We start from the raw sequence: 19,091 nt of genomic DNA on the forward strand, positions 1-19,091 counted from the left end.
AGAGGCTAACACTGCTAAATTACATGAGAGTAGGACAGCAGTGATTATTTTAACACCACTGAAAGGCTTGTGATTTGTTCCACAGACACTGAGCAAAGAACAATGAAAAGCTTTGATCCAGCTGTTACAATACTGCTTTTCCATTTAAAACCCTAGGCAAAACTGCCCTTTGGTTACAGCTGATCAGAGCTTGTGAATGACCAACAAGAACGTCTGAAACTATTCTCTACAATGGGCACAGTGTCATGCCTTCATCTATCATCCCTAGAGAATATCACTCCTATCATCCTTTCTGAGATCAGGATCCATTAAGCTGAGTTCAAATTCTCAGTATGGCAGTGAGCAATCTTAGAGATCTGGTTATTTCTGAGAAGGAGGGAGACTTCCCCACAAGTTTTCCATTCTAAAGAGAAAAATGAGAAACTTCGAAGATTTTCAGTCTTGAAATGCAGCTACAAGGTAAGTCTTGACTGGAAGAACGCTGTCCAGAACAGACTAGACCCAGGCTTTTTTCTCCTTGCCCCCAGTACCATAAATAGTAAGCTGCAGACACACACTCCTCTTGCTTGTGCTTCTTCAGATCCTATGAACCTTCCTTTTTTTAATTACTTTTTAAAAAATAACTTTGGTCTAGTTTCAAAAAAAAAGATGGGAAAAGTCTCTGTTTTAGGCAGACCCACCACTTAATTGAGCAGAAATGTCCAACATTACCTCTCAACTTCGTTTTCAAATGAACAGTGTCCTGCTTCATGTCCATACCAGCAAGAAAGAGAAGGGAGAAGAAAGAAGTCAAAGACTAGGATGCAGGGATGCAGGAGGAGGGCTGGCAAAGGCAGAAGAGGTGGCAAACCAAAGCTCGCTCCAGAGACATTCAGAACTGCTGCTCTACTTTAAAGGCAAAAGCTGTCCACAATGTAGACAGTTTTAAAGTCTACACCTTATTTGTCACAATCAACATCTCCCAAGCTCAACACATGCTAGAGATGCTACTACTTATGATACAGAAGATGTTTAAAGAACACAACATCTCAAATGAAGCCCAAAACACAGTTGGAACAAAGCAAGCAAGACTGACTCCCATAGCTAAAGGCTGTCAGGATGGGAAACCAATAAACATTTGGCAATAACAGAGACCTTGCTTCCCGACATAGCTCTTCTCCTGATTTTACAGAATCATCTGGCCTTAAAAACGTCTGCTTTTCCTCTATGCTACATTTTGCTGCCAATTCTAAGACTGGCAAGGATGGATCTGCCAACTTCTTGGCGCTCTGTTACAAAAGAGAACATGATAAAGGAGAATTTGTGAGTTAGCTGATTTGTAAACACTACAGCAAGTCACCATGTAAACATGTTGCTTATGTCCTTATTATTTCTCTCAAGCAGTTTACCTGGCACCTGACATGGAACTCCAGGATCTTCCTCTCCTACTGATACTACAGTTGCTTCACATGTTAAAAAGCCCAGCTTCTTTTTGTAGCATTAAAAAAAAACAACAAAAAAACGACAACAAAAAACCCAAACCCTTAATTAAACAGTATTCACAAAGCATCTCGATAATCAGAATAGGAGAGTGACTGGCAATATTTTGAATAAATAATAAGTGAGAACCACAGGTGCACTCACAGTTGTACAGTTCAAACGTAGCCAATTAGAGAAACAGAACAGGTAAATAAATAGCAGAAGGCTCTAGACACATTGCTCATCTGACACTGCTACTATTGTGTAAAAAAATATTTTCTAAGATTGCTTGGTGAGATGAATGCAACGGTCGTTATCTGAACAAGCCCAAATGAAACTGGGTACCTGCATAAAGATAGTTTGCAGTTTGGGGCAGTGTATGGCCTTCCATTCACAAGTACTTTCCAAGAAAGGAAACTGGTGGTGCACGAATCACCAGCACACTGTCACGTGGGGTCCCTTTAGGTTGCTGGGATGGAAAACAGTTACATGTAAGTACCGTTCCTGAAACCAAGGTTGGTTATGCATAAAAGTCTATGCTTTAAAACTTCAGCAATAACATCTGCTGCAAAAACATGATTGACACGGCAGAGGGAACACCACCCGCCTCTGAGCAAAAGAAGAGACAGACTGAAACATCAATCTTGTGCATAAAATATATTTATTGTTGGTACAGAGCGAGGCATATTCGTCAGTACTTGATAGAAGTGAGGAGCACAACAGAATCATTTCACGTAAATAAAGGCCATGTTACATCTTAAGTGTTGGATCATGAACACTTCTTCCAGCAGAAGGCATGGAGAGAGACTTTGCTTAAGTTACATAATTTGAGAAATAAGTTAAAGCACAATTTATGTCATTATACACTGTAAGGGAAACTTTAATACGAGCAATGAATACGAGCTGTACGGTTAGGAGCAGCGGCTGACTTGCTCACAAAGGACTGCCATGTCCCAGCACACCAAGTGTTACATACCTGTGCCTGTGGCAGCAAGAAGTTTTTGAGGAGATTCTACAAAGAAATAGCAGCATTTGAAGGATATTTCCCCTTTCTAAGGTCAGTGAAAGGTTCCTTTCTTTTCCTTCCTTCAATCACCAATAAGTGGATCTTACTAAGACTGAACAGTATCTTCGGATGTATGATTTCTGATGTGATAAGATACAGGTCTTGGCTTTTCAAATGGTCACACTGATTGAGCCGTGATGGCTGCTGCTCTTGAAATGGCTCTTCCAGTTCTTCTCTTTATTGGTCTGCCCTGTAAATGGGCTGTCATATCATTCTTGGGGAAAAAATGCTCTTCTGCTGAAATTAGAGTTGATGGTCTTGTGCTTGATTTGGACAATGCCTTTATCCTCCTCTCCCAAGCATGCTCTGCTAAAAAATGGTTAGGGAGGAGAGGAAGAGAGAGGGAGAAACACATATTTCAGTAACTCAAAGTTATTCCAGAGACTCCCTGAAGTTTGGCTACAATTCCTTCCTAGGATTTGCAATTTTTTAAATTAATATATAGAAAAAAACCCCATTGTCAACATACACAGCATCACAGACACAAGTCACAGAAGCAGAATGAAGCTATTTGAGGACTCAACGAGCCAACCCTTTGGAGCCTGAAGAGTTCCAGTGACACTTCCTTTTCATCCATCCTAATGCCATCATGGCTCTAGTGCTATGGCTATTAAGGAAATTAAAATGTCTGGCCTTACAATAAGATTAATTCTGTTTCCAGCAATTACATACTCGAGGAAATATATCCTGAAGTCATACAACACTAAGTATCTCTGCTGCCTACGTCCTTCCTGTGTTCTGAGTCATAATCAAAATCTCAATAGTCTGAACATGTTGCACTGACCTTGTGGTTCATTAATCACCTCCTGTGCACAGTCAGGCCACCAAGAGCTAAAAGTATAGATTTATCAAGCAGTCCAAGAGTTATTCCTCCTGCCACACCAGAGAGCTCTGCCATCAAGGTCTTGACTCTTCAAAGAGGTCCTGGCCTCCACCATGAAAATGCAGACTCGCAAGGACAGTATGTAGGGCTCTACTAAGAACTTCCCACTGCCATGATCTAGAAATCAAGGATCTGAAGAAGTAAGTATAGGTATGGATACTACTTGTCTAGATCAGTAAGGAGAACAGAAAGTTCTCCTTAGAAAGAAAGGATGAAGAGACGTACCAAGGAGCAGTGCACATGAAAAGATGGCAAATGTCCTTGTGATCACAAATATTCTCCAGAATCTGTGGTAGAGAAGTATACTCTGACAAAATACAAGGAGTTGGTTTTATGCTCCCTAGGTGCTATTAGAAACAAAAATATGGGAAACTTTTCGCAGTTAACAAAATCTCCAATCTCAGTTTGACAGCATCCCCGTGGAGATTTCTTAAAACTGATGAAGGCTACTTTACCTGGAAGACTCTTTTTGCGGTGGTATTACAGAAACATGTTCAAAGCCATTGCTGGGCTGAATATTAACTTTAAGTAAATTTAACACTGCCTAAGTTAACGTAGGAAATTCCCAAAAGATCTGAGAAAAATTGTGTTACCTTTATTTAGTGTCCTAAGGAAAGAAATGACAGGTATTTGTTCATCACACACATATTTCTGCCCACAAAATTTCATCTTCAGACAAATGGGAGTGTTCCAGGGTTTGCTTTGCTTTTGTCTACATTTTCAGGGTTTTTTTAATGTTCTTTACTGATTCTTGCCATTTCACATCACTTAAGAAGTTAATGTATTTAAAATATTTTCCTTGTGTTTTTTCTTAACACCAATGTAGGCATGAAGCAAACCTGGTCTGAGTCTTCCATAATCAATTTCCTTCAATTAAGGAAGTGTTAAATGGTGGCCATAAAAGACAAGGCCTTTTTATTGCATTTCAGTTCCGTGTTTACAGCTACACTGAATTTTCTATTAGATTGGAAGATGGTATCTAGTAAAAATACTGGAGGATGAGGCTAAAATAATGGTTTTACTCTGACTAGGATACATGATTAAGGATCACACTATCCTAAAAATTCAAATAATGGTTACAAGGCTGATAGAAAACATTTTGTAGCCAGGCTGTCAGACACCAGCAGCTGTCGTTAACATTCTTTCAAGTACTTTCAAATCTCACCTGCCTGCAGAGACTTGCATCCCTCTGAAATTCATTGGTCTAATAGGGAACTACTGCACAGACTTCGTTAAGCTATAGACTAGTTGTGTTTCCATATATGAAACAGGACTCCCTGCAGGCCAGGGGGAAAAAGAAAAGGGGGGGGGGGGGGGGGGGGGGGGGAAGAAAAAAGGAAAAGAAAGAATTGAAAAAAAAGAAAGAAAAAAGGAAAAGAAAGAATTGAAAAAAAAAAAGAAAGAAAAAAGGAAAAGAAAGAATTGAAAAAAAAGAAGAAAAAAAAGAAGGGCATTTTAACAGCCACCTCGTCCATATCAGTGGATGGCCAACTAGTCTAAGTGATTAAAATGCCACTGGATGGTCTGTATTAGCGCAGCGACTGGTCTGGTTGGATTTACTTCAGCAGTAGGAGCACAGATACATGCCACAGACAATCCTAATATCTTCCCCTTAATGGCTCCATTAAGTAAGTTTTCCCCTCTGTTACTATTATAATAAAATGCAAACATTAATAACAGAATTTAATTTATCTCACTAGCTTCTCATGACTTTGGGAAAAGATGTAAAGCAAAGATACAACAATGTGTCAAACTCCTCTGAATTAACAACTCTCTGGGCTTTTCTAACAAGGGGAGAAAAGGACAGATAGAGACATGAGATTACAGACAGGATGAGAAATAAGGAGCATACAGAAGAGAGGGTGAGATAATTATAAGCAAGATAGGAAAGAAAGAGGAGTCAATAAATTCAATTTATGAAAAGCACAGAGTGTGCTCAGCCTGAGCACAAGTGCCCAGACTCACCGCCAGGAAATCGGATTAGTTAACTTACTTGGTTTTCAATATCTTGGTCTATTCCCTCTAGCAAATTTTCTTCTTTGTTTGTTTCTTGTAGCCAGTGTCAGTTAACTTTTTCATTTCTGAATCTGCTATTTATCCCACTTCTCTGTCTTCCAACCAAGCACAAATAGTAGGTAATTTTGAAGTATTTTATAACAGTGTTTAGCAATTATTTCAAAGTAACTGTTTGTCTGGACTTCTGGGCAATCAGCAAGTAAAAATAATTACAATTACAGCTGCAACACATGGAGGATGAGCTACAGAGGACTGATGTTCATTATGAAAAACAATTGTTCCTGCTTGAAAATATTTCCATCATAAAAGCCTTCTTTCTCTGTTATCATAAGAGAAAAACCTCTCTGAATTCTCAACTTGAAACATGTGTGAGAGAGAATAAGAAACATTTAGGAAACACTTTTAACTACTTGACAGGCTTGGTTGAAGATCTTCAAGAAAAAAGGTGTTTAAAAAGGTTCAAAACCCCAATGCTCATATTTATGCAATTTCCTTTTCCTGCACCTTCTGAACATGAATTAATTCATCCTCATCATAGTTTTCTGAAGAAATTCCTATCAGATACAAACTTCAGTTATAGCTTAAACTTTAGTTACAGCTTAGCTTTGTCAATGACACGGGCAGTGGGATTGAGCGCACCCTCAGCAAGTTTGCAATGATGCTGAGCTGAGTGGTGCAGCCAACACGCAGGAGGGAAGGGATGCTGTCCAGAGGGACCCTGACAGACCTGAGAGGTGGGCCCGTGCAAACCCCATCAAGTTCAAGGCCAAGTGCAAGGTCCTGCACCTGGGTCGGGGCAATCCCAAGCACAAACAGGCTGGGCAGAGAATGGATTGAGAGCAGCCCTGAGGAGAAGGACTTGGGGGTGCTGGTGGACGAGAAGCTCAGCGTGGCCCGGCAAGGTGCGCTCGCAGCCCAGCAAGCCAACCGAGCCCCGGGCTGCACCAAGAGCAGCGTGGCCAGCAGGGCCAGGGAGGGGATTCTGCCCCTCTGCTCCGCTCTGGTGAGACCCCCCTGCAGCGCTGCCTCTGCTCTGGGGTCCTCAGCACAAGGAGGGCACGGGCCTGTTGGAGCGAGTCCAGAGGAGCCCACGGAGATGATCGGGGGCTGGAGCACCTCTGCTAGGAAGATGCGCTGGGAGATTTGGGGCTGTTCAGCCTGGAGAAGGCTCTGCGGAGGGGAGACCTTAAAGAGGCCTTTCAATACTTAAAAGGGGATTTATAAAAAAGATAAGGACAGAACTTTTAGTAAGGCCTGTAGCAACAGGACAAGGGATAACAGTTTTAAAGTAAAAGAGGGTAGATTTACATTAGATATTAGGAAGAAACTCTTCCCTGTGAGGGCGGTGAGACCCCGGCACAGGCTGCCCAGAGCAGCCGTGGCTGCCCCATCCCTGGCAGTGCTCAAGGCCAGGCTGGACAGGGCTTGGAGCAACCCGGGCTGGTGGGGGGTGTCCCTGCCCATGGCACAGGGGGTGGAACTAGATGCTCTTTAAGGTCCCTTCCTACCCAAACCATTCTATAGTACTATGTATAAGTAATTAATCTAACTTTTTTAGTTACTTCAAAAAATAATACAAAATTATAAATGCAGTAAATTAGTGTTCCAGATGATGCAAGCCACCATGAAAATCTAGTCCACTACATAACAAACCTAATATTAATTATCGACCTTTTTTTCTAAAATGTCTCATACCCACCCATGGTCCAGTAACTTCAGACTGGGTTTTAGAATACAAAAAACACATTAAAAGAAAACTTAAAAAAACCCAGACACAAATTATTGTTTGTCATAGTAGGAATTAACCAAAAAAATCTCAATTCAATTTAAGGAAAAAAACCCAAAACAAACAAACAGTTCAAAAGTTCATGGAGAACTGTATGGCTTTGGGAAGAAGGGGATGAGCAACATTTTCGAGCTGGAGCCATATCAGCTCCTGTGCCCAAGGAAAGCACTTGGACAAAGCTGGTTGCACTTCGCATGCTCGGGTACCTGAGCACAGCTCAACCATCTTTGCAAAATGAATGAAGTGTCAGCAGCTTCATGAAAGAAAACTTCAGGCTAGGACATCAGGTAAAGTTTTCATGAGCAGGCTGTAGATTTTTTAATGAAATTAAGAAGCTCAGGAGCTTGGTGCATTAACAAGTGGGCAGGAGGCTTATCAACTAAGGATATATCAAAAGAGGTAATTTTGAAAGGGACAGAGTGATCTCATTGATTTTTATTTTTCGTCACATGGATCCTCTTTACAGTTTTCAGTGATGGTAACAATGTTTAATACCATAAAGTGATTTTAGAGCTGCCTGGACAGCCAGACAAATTGTCCTTGTCCTGCAGTGTTCAGAGAACAACCAAACTACAGCTGTTAGCTGAATTTGTCTTCCAGCACTGCTAGTCCAGACAGGCTGCCTGTGTAAAGAGGTGTACACTGACTATATAAACAAAGAATTAACAATAATAGCATCACACAAATGTATTAAGCACTGTGGACGGAGAAAACTGCTTTAGCACTGCCACACAACCATTGTCTCCTACCACGTCTTACACAGCACTAGACCATGAGCAGTGTTAACTCCAGCAAGATCTTCAGTAACACCAGAGCAAAACAGTGCCAGTGTAACAGCAAAAAGGTCACTGAGAATGATTAAAACTTTACTAATTTTCTATACAGCCAGAATTATCTTGAGTGAAAATTATCATTATCAAATACTAGGTGTGCTTGCTGAGTCTCTGCTAACACACTACAGCATACTTTTTCACATGTTCAAATATCAACTCATAGATTTTAGAAGAAATAAAGATAACTGACTTATTTAAGCACTTTTGACGTATGCTGCTTACATGATCTATAAGCACATTTCCACCTGGCTTTTTTAAGAACACAACTGAGGTCAACATAGGCATCTCTATGTTTGAAAGATGTAAGCTGGTGAAAAATAGTATTTGGAAATGTTAGCCTCTATTAACTGAAAGATGTACGTATTCTTATAATTTTCCCTTGTGCTGCACTAATAAAGCATCAAGGTTTTAATTCACATAACAACCCATACCCCAGAAAAATGGAAGAGAGGAGGGCAAGACCAAGTAAAGGGGAGTATTAGACTGTCAGAATACATAAAATAAAAGAAATCTTAAAAACATGAAAGACTTCCAGCTGGTGAGCAACTGAGTTTAAGACATCCACTTGTTTGTCATATTTATAACAAATAGTACCACATAGTTTAATCCCCTTGTTTTACTGCTAAAACTGCAGATACCAGGAAACATCTGCTAACAGCGATAGCTACTACACTAAACAACAGCTTCCCAAGGGAAGAGACTGAAACCCTAGCATTTAAATAAATTGAAAGTGGACTCCACAGAGCTTGTGAGAACTGACATAGTGGGAACTGTACTGCTTTAGCATGTAAGAATGACTAACTGGATAATCTGATGGTCTTCCTCTCTTCTTCATTCCATCATTAATCCAGTGGCAATATTTCTAACTCACCTGTTTGGCATGATTGACACAATGCAGGTACTGGCTAGCCAGGGCAGAGCAGCTGAGTGTCTCCTGAGCATGTTGTCGATAACACTGTAGAATTTTATCCTGCAGATCAGCACAGATTGGATGAGACTCATATCGCCTGGGGAAAGAGAAAAGAACTTTCTAGTTTCCTTCTCAAAAAGATTTCAGGGAAGATGCAACTCTTTTATTATTTTTTTTTAAGAAGTAAGTAAACTAAATAATAGAAGTGAAGGAAAACACTTCATAAAGAAAGGTTTTTTCTAGAGCTAGTTGGGTTATAAAGTGGGTAACATCAGACACAAACATCAACGTGAGTTGCAGAAGTTTGGCTACTAGCATCACAAGTGTCCTCATGATCCAGTACACTCAGACTCCAGCTGGCAAAGAAAATTAACATCCAACTTCCTATCAGCACACATCTTTAACTGAAGATCCCAGCAATGACAAAGCACATTTGATCTCACCTACATTAGAAACACAGTCACAGAACCACAGGAAAATTTCATAGCTGTATAGCCCTATGACCATAATCTTGCTACATACTAAACATTGCTCCTGCATAAAAGTGCAATCGCCCGTTGGGCTGACCTCAAGAATATAAAAGCCCTGCTACCGTCAGCAAATTACACAACCTACTTTTGCTGATCTGACGATAGCCTCTATTTTTGGCGCATCCTCCTTTCCATCACCTCAATTCTAATCCTAACACCAGATGTGCGAGTTATTTAGGAATTCTATTTTCTTTACCATATGGATTCATTACTCTTGCCATCTTTTCGGCTGATGCAAGACACTTTTTGCCTTCAATGGAAGTCAAAGGAAGGGAAGCTTCTTTAGTCCGTCCTGTAAAATCCAAACTCTTTTGGACAAAAATCTTGTAATTTGCACTAATTTATAAAAATGTTATCCACACGGATAGTGCCACAGAATTAAAATGGGAATACAAAATTTTACTGTTTGAAAACTAAAAGGGTTGGTAATCTACCTGTACATTTGCGTTATAAATATCTTTTAAGGTACTTATTTCTGTAAGAGGCAATCAAATCCCAATTAAACCCTTTTCACACCAAAGAAAACATTTAAACATTAGGAAAAAAACCCACAAAAATTTAGAAAATCATTTATGCTTCATATTCCTTGAAAACAACCATTTTCTTTATGTGTGCAAACTGTATACTTAACACATCTTCCCATTTACCCTACTAGGGAGGCCTGACAGTAGCTGCTGTAACATCCATTTCAGCCCAAATATTTTTAGTTCAACAAAGTCATAAAAAACCTGAGACTCATCAGCCACAGTATCTTCAGATGAATACTCTGTTCCTTCTTATTTTGCTGATTAATCAAGGCAGATTTCTACTTTACACAGTAAGAAAGTGAACTGCAAAGCACAATGCTGTTCCTTAGGGGAACTGACTTCTTGGCAATCACTTAAGATGCAGTACCAAAAAAAAGGAATGTTAAGTCACCTTGATTTTACAGTATGTACCTATATAAAACATCTTTCTTACTCCTTTCATTCATTACTGTACATCTGTGAAATGCCTAAAACAGAATTTAAATGCAGTCCCAGGTGCTTACACACTTTATGATCTGAAAGTTCAAAATTCTGTAGACTCGTATGGATGAGGATTTTCCCTTAATCCTCCCTTTGCTGATATCAGCAAGCACTTCAAAAGTGTGTTAGGCATCAAAATGTATGACTATAAACTGCTGCACACCAACTGATTATGGCAAGGCCCATATCGGGATGGAGTATGAGAGGAATCACCATGTGCACTCTGTAGACCTAAGACTCACAGTGGTGATGATTCAGGTCCAGTTAAACCAGAGCTCGTTTTAAATGCCTGAAACCCTAGTCTGGATTGGTAAACCAATACAATAGACTACGAGTTAAACAAAAAATACACAGAGTAAACCTAGTTGTGCCTTTTTTCACAAGTGACTTTATAGTGACTTCTTATATAAAGGTGAAGAGTGAAGGAAATGGGCTGCTTTACACTTGCTACATAAATTCTGTAATTGTACTTAAAGCCATTTCAATGGGGATCTCTAACCCACATAATGGAGCTTTTTTGATTGCTTTTTTCCCTGAGCCATGCCATTAGTGACTATTCGATGTATTATCCCTTATTTGAATGCTTCAATGGACTCTTTATGTTGCCAACCGTATCAAAGCCCTTTAAGACACATCATCTCCCGCCCCACAGTTACTTGTTTTCATACTATGACTTTTCACTGGTGATTTTTCAAAACTTAACTCTCAGCCCACTGCCTGTCCTTCCAGGCACTGCAGACCTGACACAGGGTCAATGCGAACAGGGCCATTTACTTCCTTCAAGTCAACAAATTCTATTTCCTTGGATTAATCTGTTGAAGGAGAGCACAATCTCCATATTGATCTGCTGTGCTTGTTACACTACCCTAATGCACTACTTGCACTTTTGGGAAAATGTTAAATGAGATTACTGTCTAACATTAGATGGCCATAAACCACGTGCCGCAGGATCCCCCGGTCAGGAAAGAAGACTGCATCGCGCATTATGGTAACGCCACCGAAGGGTTTGCAATTGATTTCTGCTCGGTGATGGACGACAGGACTCTCAGACAGATGGTCGGAAACAGCCAGCAGCAAGGAAACTCCTCAAAAGGGAAATGAAGTATTTCCCTAACAGAGAACTTCTTTAAAGTTCCTATAAATAAATACAGAAGCATTTAAGGGTCTGTGGGGCTTGGCTGAAGAAATAGCTTGTCAGAAAAGGTAAACAGTGTACAACATAGAGTAACTATGTGGAATCTACAGTGAAAATGTGGAGGTTTTAAATACCTGAATGGATAAATCAACTGGATCTGGTCCCAGAGCTGACTCTGCTCTGAGCAGGAGGTCCACTCCCTGAGCTACCCTGTGTCCCCAGGGAGAGATCTGTATTTTGGAACATGTAGCAAGGATTTATTCATTTAGTCACTTAGGAATTTCACAACTAAACTGAAGGAAAAATCCATAGTGTAGTAGTAAACCAGGACTGCAAGGGAACCCTGACAGATCTCCATCTCCATTCAGTGCAACTGAAGAACTATTTTACAGAATCAACACACATGAACTCTAAAATGCTTTTCTTAGCAAAAGTCAATATGAACAGCCATCTGATCTGCAGCGTGCACCACATGGCAAGCTTGCAACAACGTGTTTTTATTAAGTTTATAATTACTTGATCTGCCTTCGCTTTTCCAGCTGCTCCTCAAGCACCTCACGTGCTAGCACAATATTTCTGTGTGCTGGAATAAACCTCTGAGGGAGCTGTGCACCCACCTTTTCCATCAAGCTGATGCACCACAAACTCATAAAGGTAATAGGATGAAGACACAAAAGAAAATGAGAGAGATTTAAAAAGAAATATTCTATGCTAAAGCATGAAGAGAAAATTTAATGACGGTAACTTTGTACTCATCTAGCCTCTCTCAAAGAGCATAGATAGCTTATTGTACTCCTGGGGGCTCCGAGAAAGGAGCCCCTTCACAGCATTCAAACAAAATGTCTACTAAAGAGGAAATTTGAAATCACCACGGTAAGCTTTACAAGCTTTGTGATAGAACTGACATTCTGGCTGAAGGAATCTGAATCACTGATGAGTTTCCAACTGTGAAGGTATCTGGCATAATCCCACCAGATCAGGACTTGAGGCAATTGTCATAAAATATGGGGAAAAAAATAGCAACAAAAAACCAGCAAGCAATACAAACGATAGTGCCATTAGATGGCCAGAAGTATCCAGGGCTTAATTTTATTCCTCATTAAAATGCTGGCACCTACCAAAAGCATCTGGTTTTATGTGCGTAACCCTTGGCATCTAAGGCTACCTGTGTACTACTAAACAAAACAGACCAGAGATGATCCTCTAGGTCCAAGGGCAAGCAGCAGGATACAACACAACCTACACCTCTTAAGTGTAAAATCTTGCCTTCTCCTCCAAGCAAGCAGCTCAGCACATTTACATCCAAACTGCAACCTGGGCACAGTCCCCAGAATGTGCTGTTCACCCAGTCATGCTTGGTGCTGGCCAGGGAAGCCAGCTCCAAAGCAAAACTCTATAAATGAATGTGCTACCAATTAGACCCAATGCACCAGCACAGGAGCACATGGGAGATGATGTCCTGACCTGTTTTATTTACTCCTGCGGGTGCATCAGAGGCGCCACACTGTGACCAGACCCCAACTGCACCAGGTAGCACGCACAGAGAAAAAAAAAGGATGTTTCTTTTCTCAGTGTGCTTATAATGCACACACAGATAAGAAACAACAAGTTGATGAAAACAGATGGTGAAACAAAAGGAAACTGAGGCAATCTGTACCCTCACAATAGGCAGCCACTAAGTATAACAACAGCCTAATTGTTTTCAAGTCATTTGTCAGCAACCAAGAGGATTTTAAGAGGGATTTGTGGAAGTTAATCAATTACTGTTTACTGTTGTCTATGTCTAGCAGAAATTCTTTGTGAGAACCACCAAAAACTTGGTGCTTGTTTGAAAAGCAGGTAAGTGAGGGATAGAAGGTGGCATCACATATTCAGAGAGAAAGTAAACAGGGAATTGGAAACAGAAGGGAAGAAGAAATGGGACATACAGGGCTTCAAAAGCAAAGACTTGTGACTTGCATGGGATAACATTGACGGGAAGCCAGTGGCAGGACGAAAGGAGATGATGTGAATCCAGGGTGGGAAACTACCTGCAGCACTGCTTTCAACAGACATCGGCAGGGCAAGGTTTCTCTTCTCATGGCAGGAGGGCGTGGGGGACACAACACACAAAATAAATGTTGCAGTAGCTGGCAGTCTGAGTAGTGATGGATTTAGCTGAGCAGACAGATGAGGTACAGTGAGAGTGAAATGTAAGTCTAGCTGAGAAGACCGAGACAGAAGGCCAGCTCCAAGATGGAAGTATAAGCGACACGTCTGCAACAGCAGCAAGACAGTGGTATTTTCCACCATGACACAAAAAGCTGGTGGCAAATGGGTTATTCTTTAAGATTACCTCATCCAAAAAGAGCCACTTCCAACAGCATCACTGCTGAGTGAATTTGAAGGACCTGTTTACGGTACAGAAAATAGTTGCAAAACATATAACGGGAAAAAAGACAAAAGGGCATATGGTAATGAAGGTCCTTACTGCTGCACCATTATTTTTAGTTTTAAATTAATTTACTCTTTATATTAAATTATTTTTTAAAAATGTCTTCACACATTAAGTAGGTGATGACTTGAAAGTGCATTATGAAACATGTAAAGCACAAACCAAATGGTTATGTTCTTCTAAAAATCATTTGGAAGTAATACCACAGATTTGATTTCTGAATATCTACAACTGATGTTATGAAGCAGTCCATAATCAAGCTGTGCCCACACAGAGCCCTCAAAATTACCGTGTGGGAAGTGCTGCCAGCAAAAGATCAAGTACTGTAGAGTGATTCTTGCTTTTATTTACACTTGACTACATAGTGTGACTTTTCCAGAAGGTATAAAAGAAAGAATTTGCCTAATCAATCTATGATAAAGTGGTGGAAGAGAACCACAGTTGTTTCTGCTCTACAACTGAGAGCGCTAAATATGTGTAGTAATACTAAATGAATGACTTATGCAGAACTTGGAATAACTTACTCTGCCTGCTGATATATGTATCCTTTGTGCTGCTACTAGTGATCAAGGCCAGTGCTAATACTGGCCTTATTATTTTTAGATGCTTTCACCTAAAATCCCAGCACTGAGAAAAAACATAGGCAAATGTTTGCCATCCTCTCATTTATTTCATCTCTTACCCAGCCTTCTTAAAAGCAAATACAAATCTATTTCAAACACTCTGACCTGTGAAATTTAGGGACAGAGACGAGGAGGAAAGACACATTCCAGCGTATTCACACACACACTGCTTGAAGACACACATTTAATTATGTCTAGAGAATACTAAGCCAAGTTCAGTATGTTGACAAAGACCTGGTTTAACAATGAAGACAGGCAGACAGTACTATTGACCTTTATAGATGCCTTTTTCTTTGCCTAGTGAGTGTTTCCCACCTGGTATAGCACCTGGTATGTTGGTTCAGCTTTTAGCATAAACAAAGGGGAAACCATTCCTTGTATTGCAACAACTTATTTATTGCATCCAGGGAGGAAAGAGCATCTCTAAGATTAACAGAGAGAATTTAAGATCTCAAATCTGGCAAAATGCATAAATACCAGCAGAACTTCAAGAAGTGAATAATTACACATTTGCATGTGCAAAGTTATGCACATTCTTAAACCCCTTCTTGAGCTGGGACTTACAACAGAAAGGATGAGGATCAGAAAAAGATTTCCTAGTTGTGAATCCTAATTAGACCAATGAACTAGTTGCCAAGGTAAGTCTTTGTACTCTCAGGACATTACGTTAGGACTAGATCTATTCAGCCTAGAGAAAGATAATTGCAAGTGAACATGAGCTGGATCTGTGAGATTATCAATGGTGTACAGGAGAGGCAGCCAGTCAAATTTTCTAGCAGTACATTTACAACAAAAAAAATAATTCAAGCCTTTTCCAAAAAACACATAATGAAAAGCTGGTACTTGCTGCTAGAGGATACTGGGGTTATCATTAAGCATGTTTTGAGTTCAAATGATAATTATACAGCAACGTAAGCAAAGCCCATCACGACATCATAAGCAAAAATACAGTGTTTGGCTCAGAAAAGCCCTACTCTGTTACTTCTTTAAAGGTAAAACAGTATCACTGCATACTTCCTCTATTTTTACAGCATTCCTTAAGTACCCACTCCTAGCTGTTGCCCAAGCTAGCGGACCTCTGATGTGACCTGCTATAACTGCTTGTACTCCAAACAGCTTGACGAGCAAGTCATCAAATGAATACAAGACTCCCATCAAACCTGACAGACAAAATTAGATTGAATACTTTTACTTAAATTGATATGAATTGACTTTTATTATCCCAAACCACTATTTGTTTATAAAATTCCCTTCCCTTGAAAACAAGAACAAAAAACCCCTTAAAATACAAAGTATACCAACATATTATTATACAAATGTACCTCACACACAGCTGGTCTGTGCAGCTGCAAAGGGAACAACATGTTGGAATTACCCAAACTTAGGATGCACATTTTTTTTTTTAAGCATAAGGAACAGTTTTTATTGGATACTAGGATACTAAAATAAACAATCACATGGATGATAATGGTACAAATTTTAGATTGCTAACAGAGGCATGCATGCCTCTACAGCATAGAAAAGATAACATAGCAACTACAATCCTTAATCAGAAGAAGCTCTGGAAGGAGCAGTTGTAGTTACATGAAATATATTGTATCCATGCAATGCACCTGGAGATATATATATATATATATATATACACACAGGACTTCTTGGTCTTGTACTGATCAAAATCAGTTCCTAAGTTTGGCAAGTTAAGAGACAAAGAACAATCATCTCAGATATTCAGAAGTCTGTCCAACCACTCGGCAGAACAAAAACCACAAAACCCAAACTAATTCCACCACGAGAGTCAAATCTACTCAGTCTGAATTGAGCAAACCCCTTCACTTCCATGCACACGTGATCAGCATATCAACGCTTGCATTTCAAGCTTCATAATGTAAATTCAGATCACAAATTATTTTTAGAATTTGCATGTGGCATCACTTGAACTCTGTCTCATTGCTCCACCCAAAAAAATAGTTAATGAAGACTGGCAAGATTCCACTCAGCTGTTTATGGGCAGACAAGTCAAAATCACTGTGGCAAACACCAGGCAGTGCCATTTCTTACTATTAGGACTTCTGGGGGGCTTTTTGGCACTGTGGAAGTTTAGGCTGCAGCAAGCAGTTAGGGAACCACTGCCCTCTTCAGATCTAGCTACAGCTCATGATAAGTGGAGTCTTTGGGAGATCTAATCAATGCTTGGCTGACGTTTCTCATAGAAGTGGTTGATGTCAGTGGTTTGCAACCATTGCTGTGCCAGGACTACTTGAGTATATCAATTAGCATTACATACTATGTGAAAATACAATATAATATTTCTGATTTTTAAAGGAAAAAATAATTTTGAGACAGTCTGAAACCTGCTTTGACATGAAGATGGCAAAAAATTACACAGTTTTATCTACTTCAACGGTCACTTTATCCATTTTCATTTTATTCCTGTCCCTATGTTCAATTTTCCAAAGTACTGTTACAGCACTGTGTTTGTAAAGTGCGCACGTACACACACACTGACAGACCTAAAAAAAGACCAAATGCCCAAAAAAGCAGCATAAACCAAATACACAACAGCATACCATGGTATAGATTTATTGCTGCCACTTATTTCCCAAGAGCTATACAACTCACTTCAGGCTTTGTAAACGCCTGAGTAATATGATCATCCCAAAATCGTGATAATAAAATCTTCACAGCACCTTACACTACCTGTACTAAAAAAAAAAGCTTTTCCTTTATATAGGTGCTATATAATGTATTCTAATAAGACACGTTTCTCATCTATAGCAAAGGTCAACTACTGCACTCAATGCAAAGCACCACAAGAAACTAACACGTGGCACATTATTAACCAAATATGACTCTCCAGAGCAATATATGTTTAACTATTTTCTTCAGCCATAAGAAGCCCAAACATCACAAAAATAAGAGGTATTATGAGAAGAAGTAGCGTACAGAAAAAGCAATCAACAGTTAAATACTTCAAGCATCACTGCTCCTGCAGGTGATGATTACTTGAGGGAACTGAAGGTTGCAATCTTAAGAGATGGTAGAATAAATGCCAATTTTTCATTTGGGCATGAAGTTATTTAACAAAAAAGGCTTGGATTCACTCTGATAAGGTAGAAAGGCTACGTGCACTTCCTTAGTTTGCATGGGGCTGTGCCGAGCCACCCTTTTAATAAAATATAATCAGCTGGGCTGCAACAACAATAATGTGTTAGCAAGCACACACAAAGAGTAATAATCACCTTGCGAACATGCTGATAATAAGTGGGTACTGGACCTTGCTATAATGTAACTTAGTTTTAATGTGCTCATACAATGTATTATAGAAATATTAGAACATAATGCTCTCAACATCCCTTTTAGCATCCTAGTAGGGAAAATGTACCTCTCACGACGAACATATGAACTGAACTTAGAGAGATGATTTGTAAAGCACAACATTCATATTTTTTCATTATTTTTAATGTCATAATTTTTCACTGCCTACTGCTGGATGCTTCCCTGGGACTATTGTAAGACATGATGGCACCTGGAAAGCAGTTTAACACCGGAAAGTAGAGGGGAAACATCATTACCAACTCCCAAAGAACTTACAAAGCTCTCTCCTTACACATTTGTTGTGTACTGGCAGCATTAATAGACAATGGGTTATCTAATGGAACTTCAGTCTGATCCAAGAAAGTAATTCGGATGCCTCCTATTTTATAACCTTATCAGATGTTTTTTAAGTTGCTATTTTTTTGCCAAGGTCTTCAGGTAGTTTGGTAGTAGAACGCTTTTAAGTTAAAGTATCTCAACTTCGACAAACTTTAGATCAACCACTGAAATTTTTCCCAGTTAGGTCATGCTCCTTGATTTCAACTGGTTCTCACTGAAGTTTTACTGCTAATTGCTGCCAACTGAAGAATTCAACTTCCTCCTGCTGTGGCACATCTCATTACAAAGGCTGGTACTAGGCTCAGAGAAAGAAAATAATAATTCTTCCCATCTAAAGATGGAAACTGGTGATCTTTGCCATCATGCTGCCATTTTTGGGTTTGGCTTTTAAGGGGTCTAAATTATAATACAGTCTGAAATAACCCTGACAGGAGAACAGTAACAATTTAGGACAAAATACCTCAGTGATAGAATTTGTAACAGAAACAGCATTTTTTTCTGAAGACCTTTCCTCTTCCTCGTATCACTTCTGCAAGTAGGTAAAATTTAAATGACCTCTTTCATTTCATGCCGCAAACAACAAAGGTCTCCTTTGGGGGTACTGCCTATATAAACCAGCAGGATTTTATCATGTTCATCCTACTTCGTGGGAAAGGTGAGTCCACTTTAAAGCTAACGTGGTAGTGAGTGCAAGCACCCTACCAAAGGTACAGAGAGCCGGGAGAGACAATAATGAACATAATTACAGTTAGTTAT

The 19,091-nt window shown here is 39.7% G+C and overlaps 1 protein-coding gene across 2 annotated transcripts in view; it reads right to left on the minus strand.

The window, feature by feature from the left end:
• Positions 1–2,100: 2,100 nt before the first annotated feature.
• CHCHD3 (coiled-coil-helix-coiled-coil-helix domain containing 3) overlaps positions 2,101–19,091 on the minus strand; it is a 163,664-nt gene continuing 146,673 nt past the window's right edge. Inside the window, exons 7-8 of one of the 2 annotated variants that reach the window (XM_055807596.1) lie at positions 8,914–9,049; positions 2,101–2,830 (exon numbers count right to left, since the gene is read on the minus strand). In XM_055807596.1, coding sequence (XP_055663571.1) covers positions 2,807–2,830; positions 8,914–9,049 — 160 coding nt within the window. In that variant the 3' untranslated portion in view covers positions 2,101–2,806. Of the gene's footprint in view, positions 2,834–8,913; positions 9,050–19,091 lie in introns of both variants that reach the window. The other variant, XM_055807595.1, reaches the window with a different exon arrangement.

The sequence above is a fragment of the Falco peregrinus genome, chromosome 6 (assembly GCF_023634155.1).
Source record: "Falco peregrinus isolate bFalPer1 chromosome 6, bFalPer1.pri, whole genome shotgun sequence".
NCBI classification, from domain to species: Eukaryota; Metazoa; Chordata; class Aves; order Falconiformes; family Falconidae; genus Falco; species Falco peregrinus.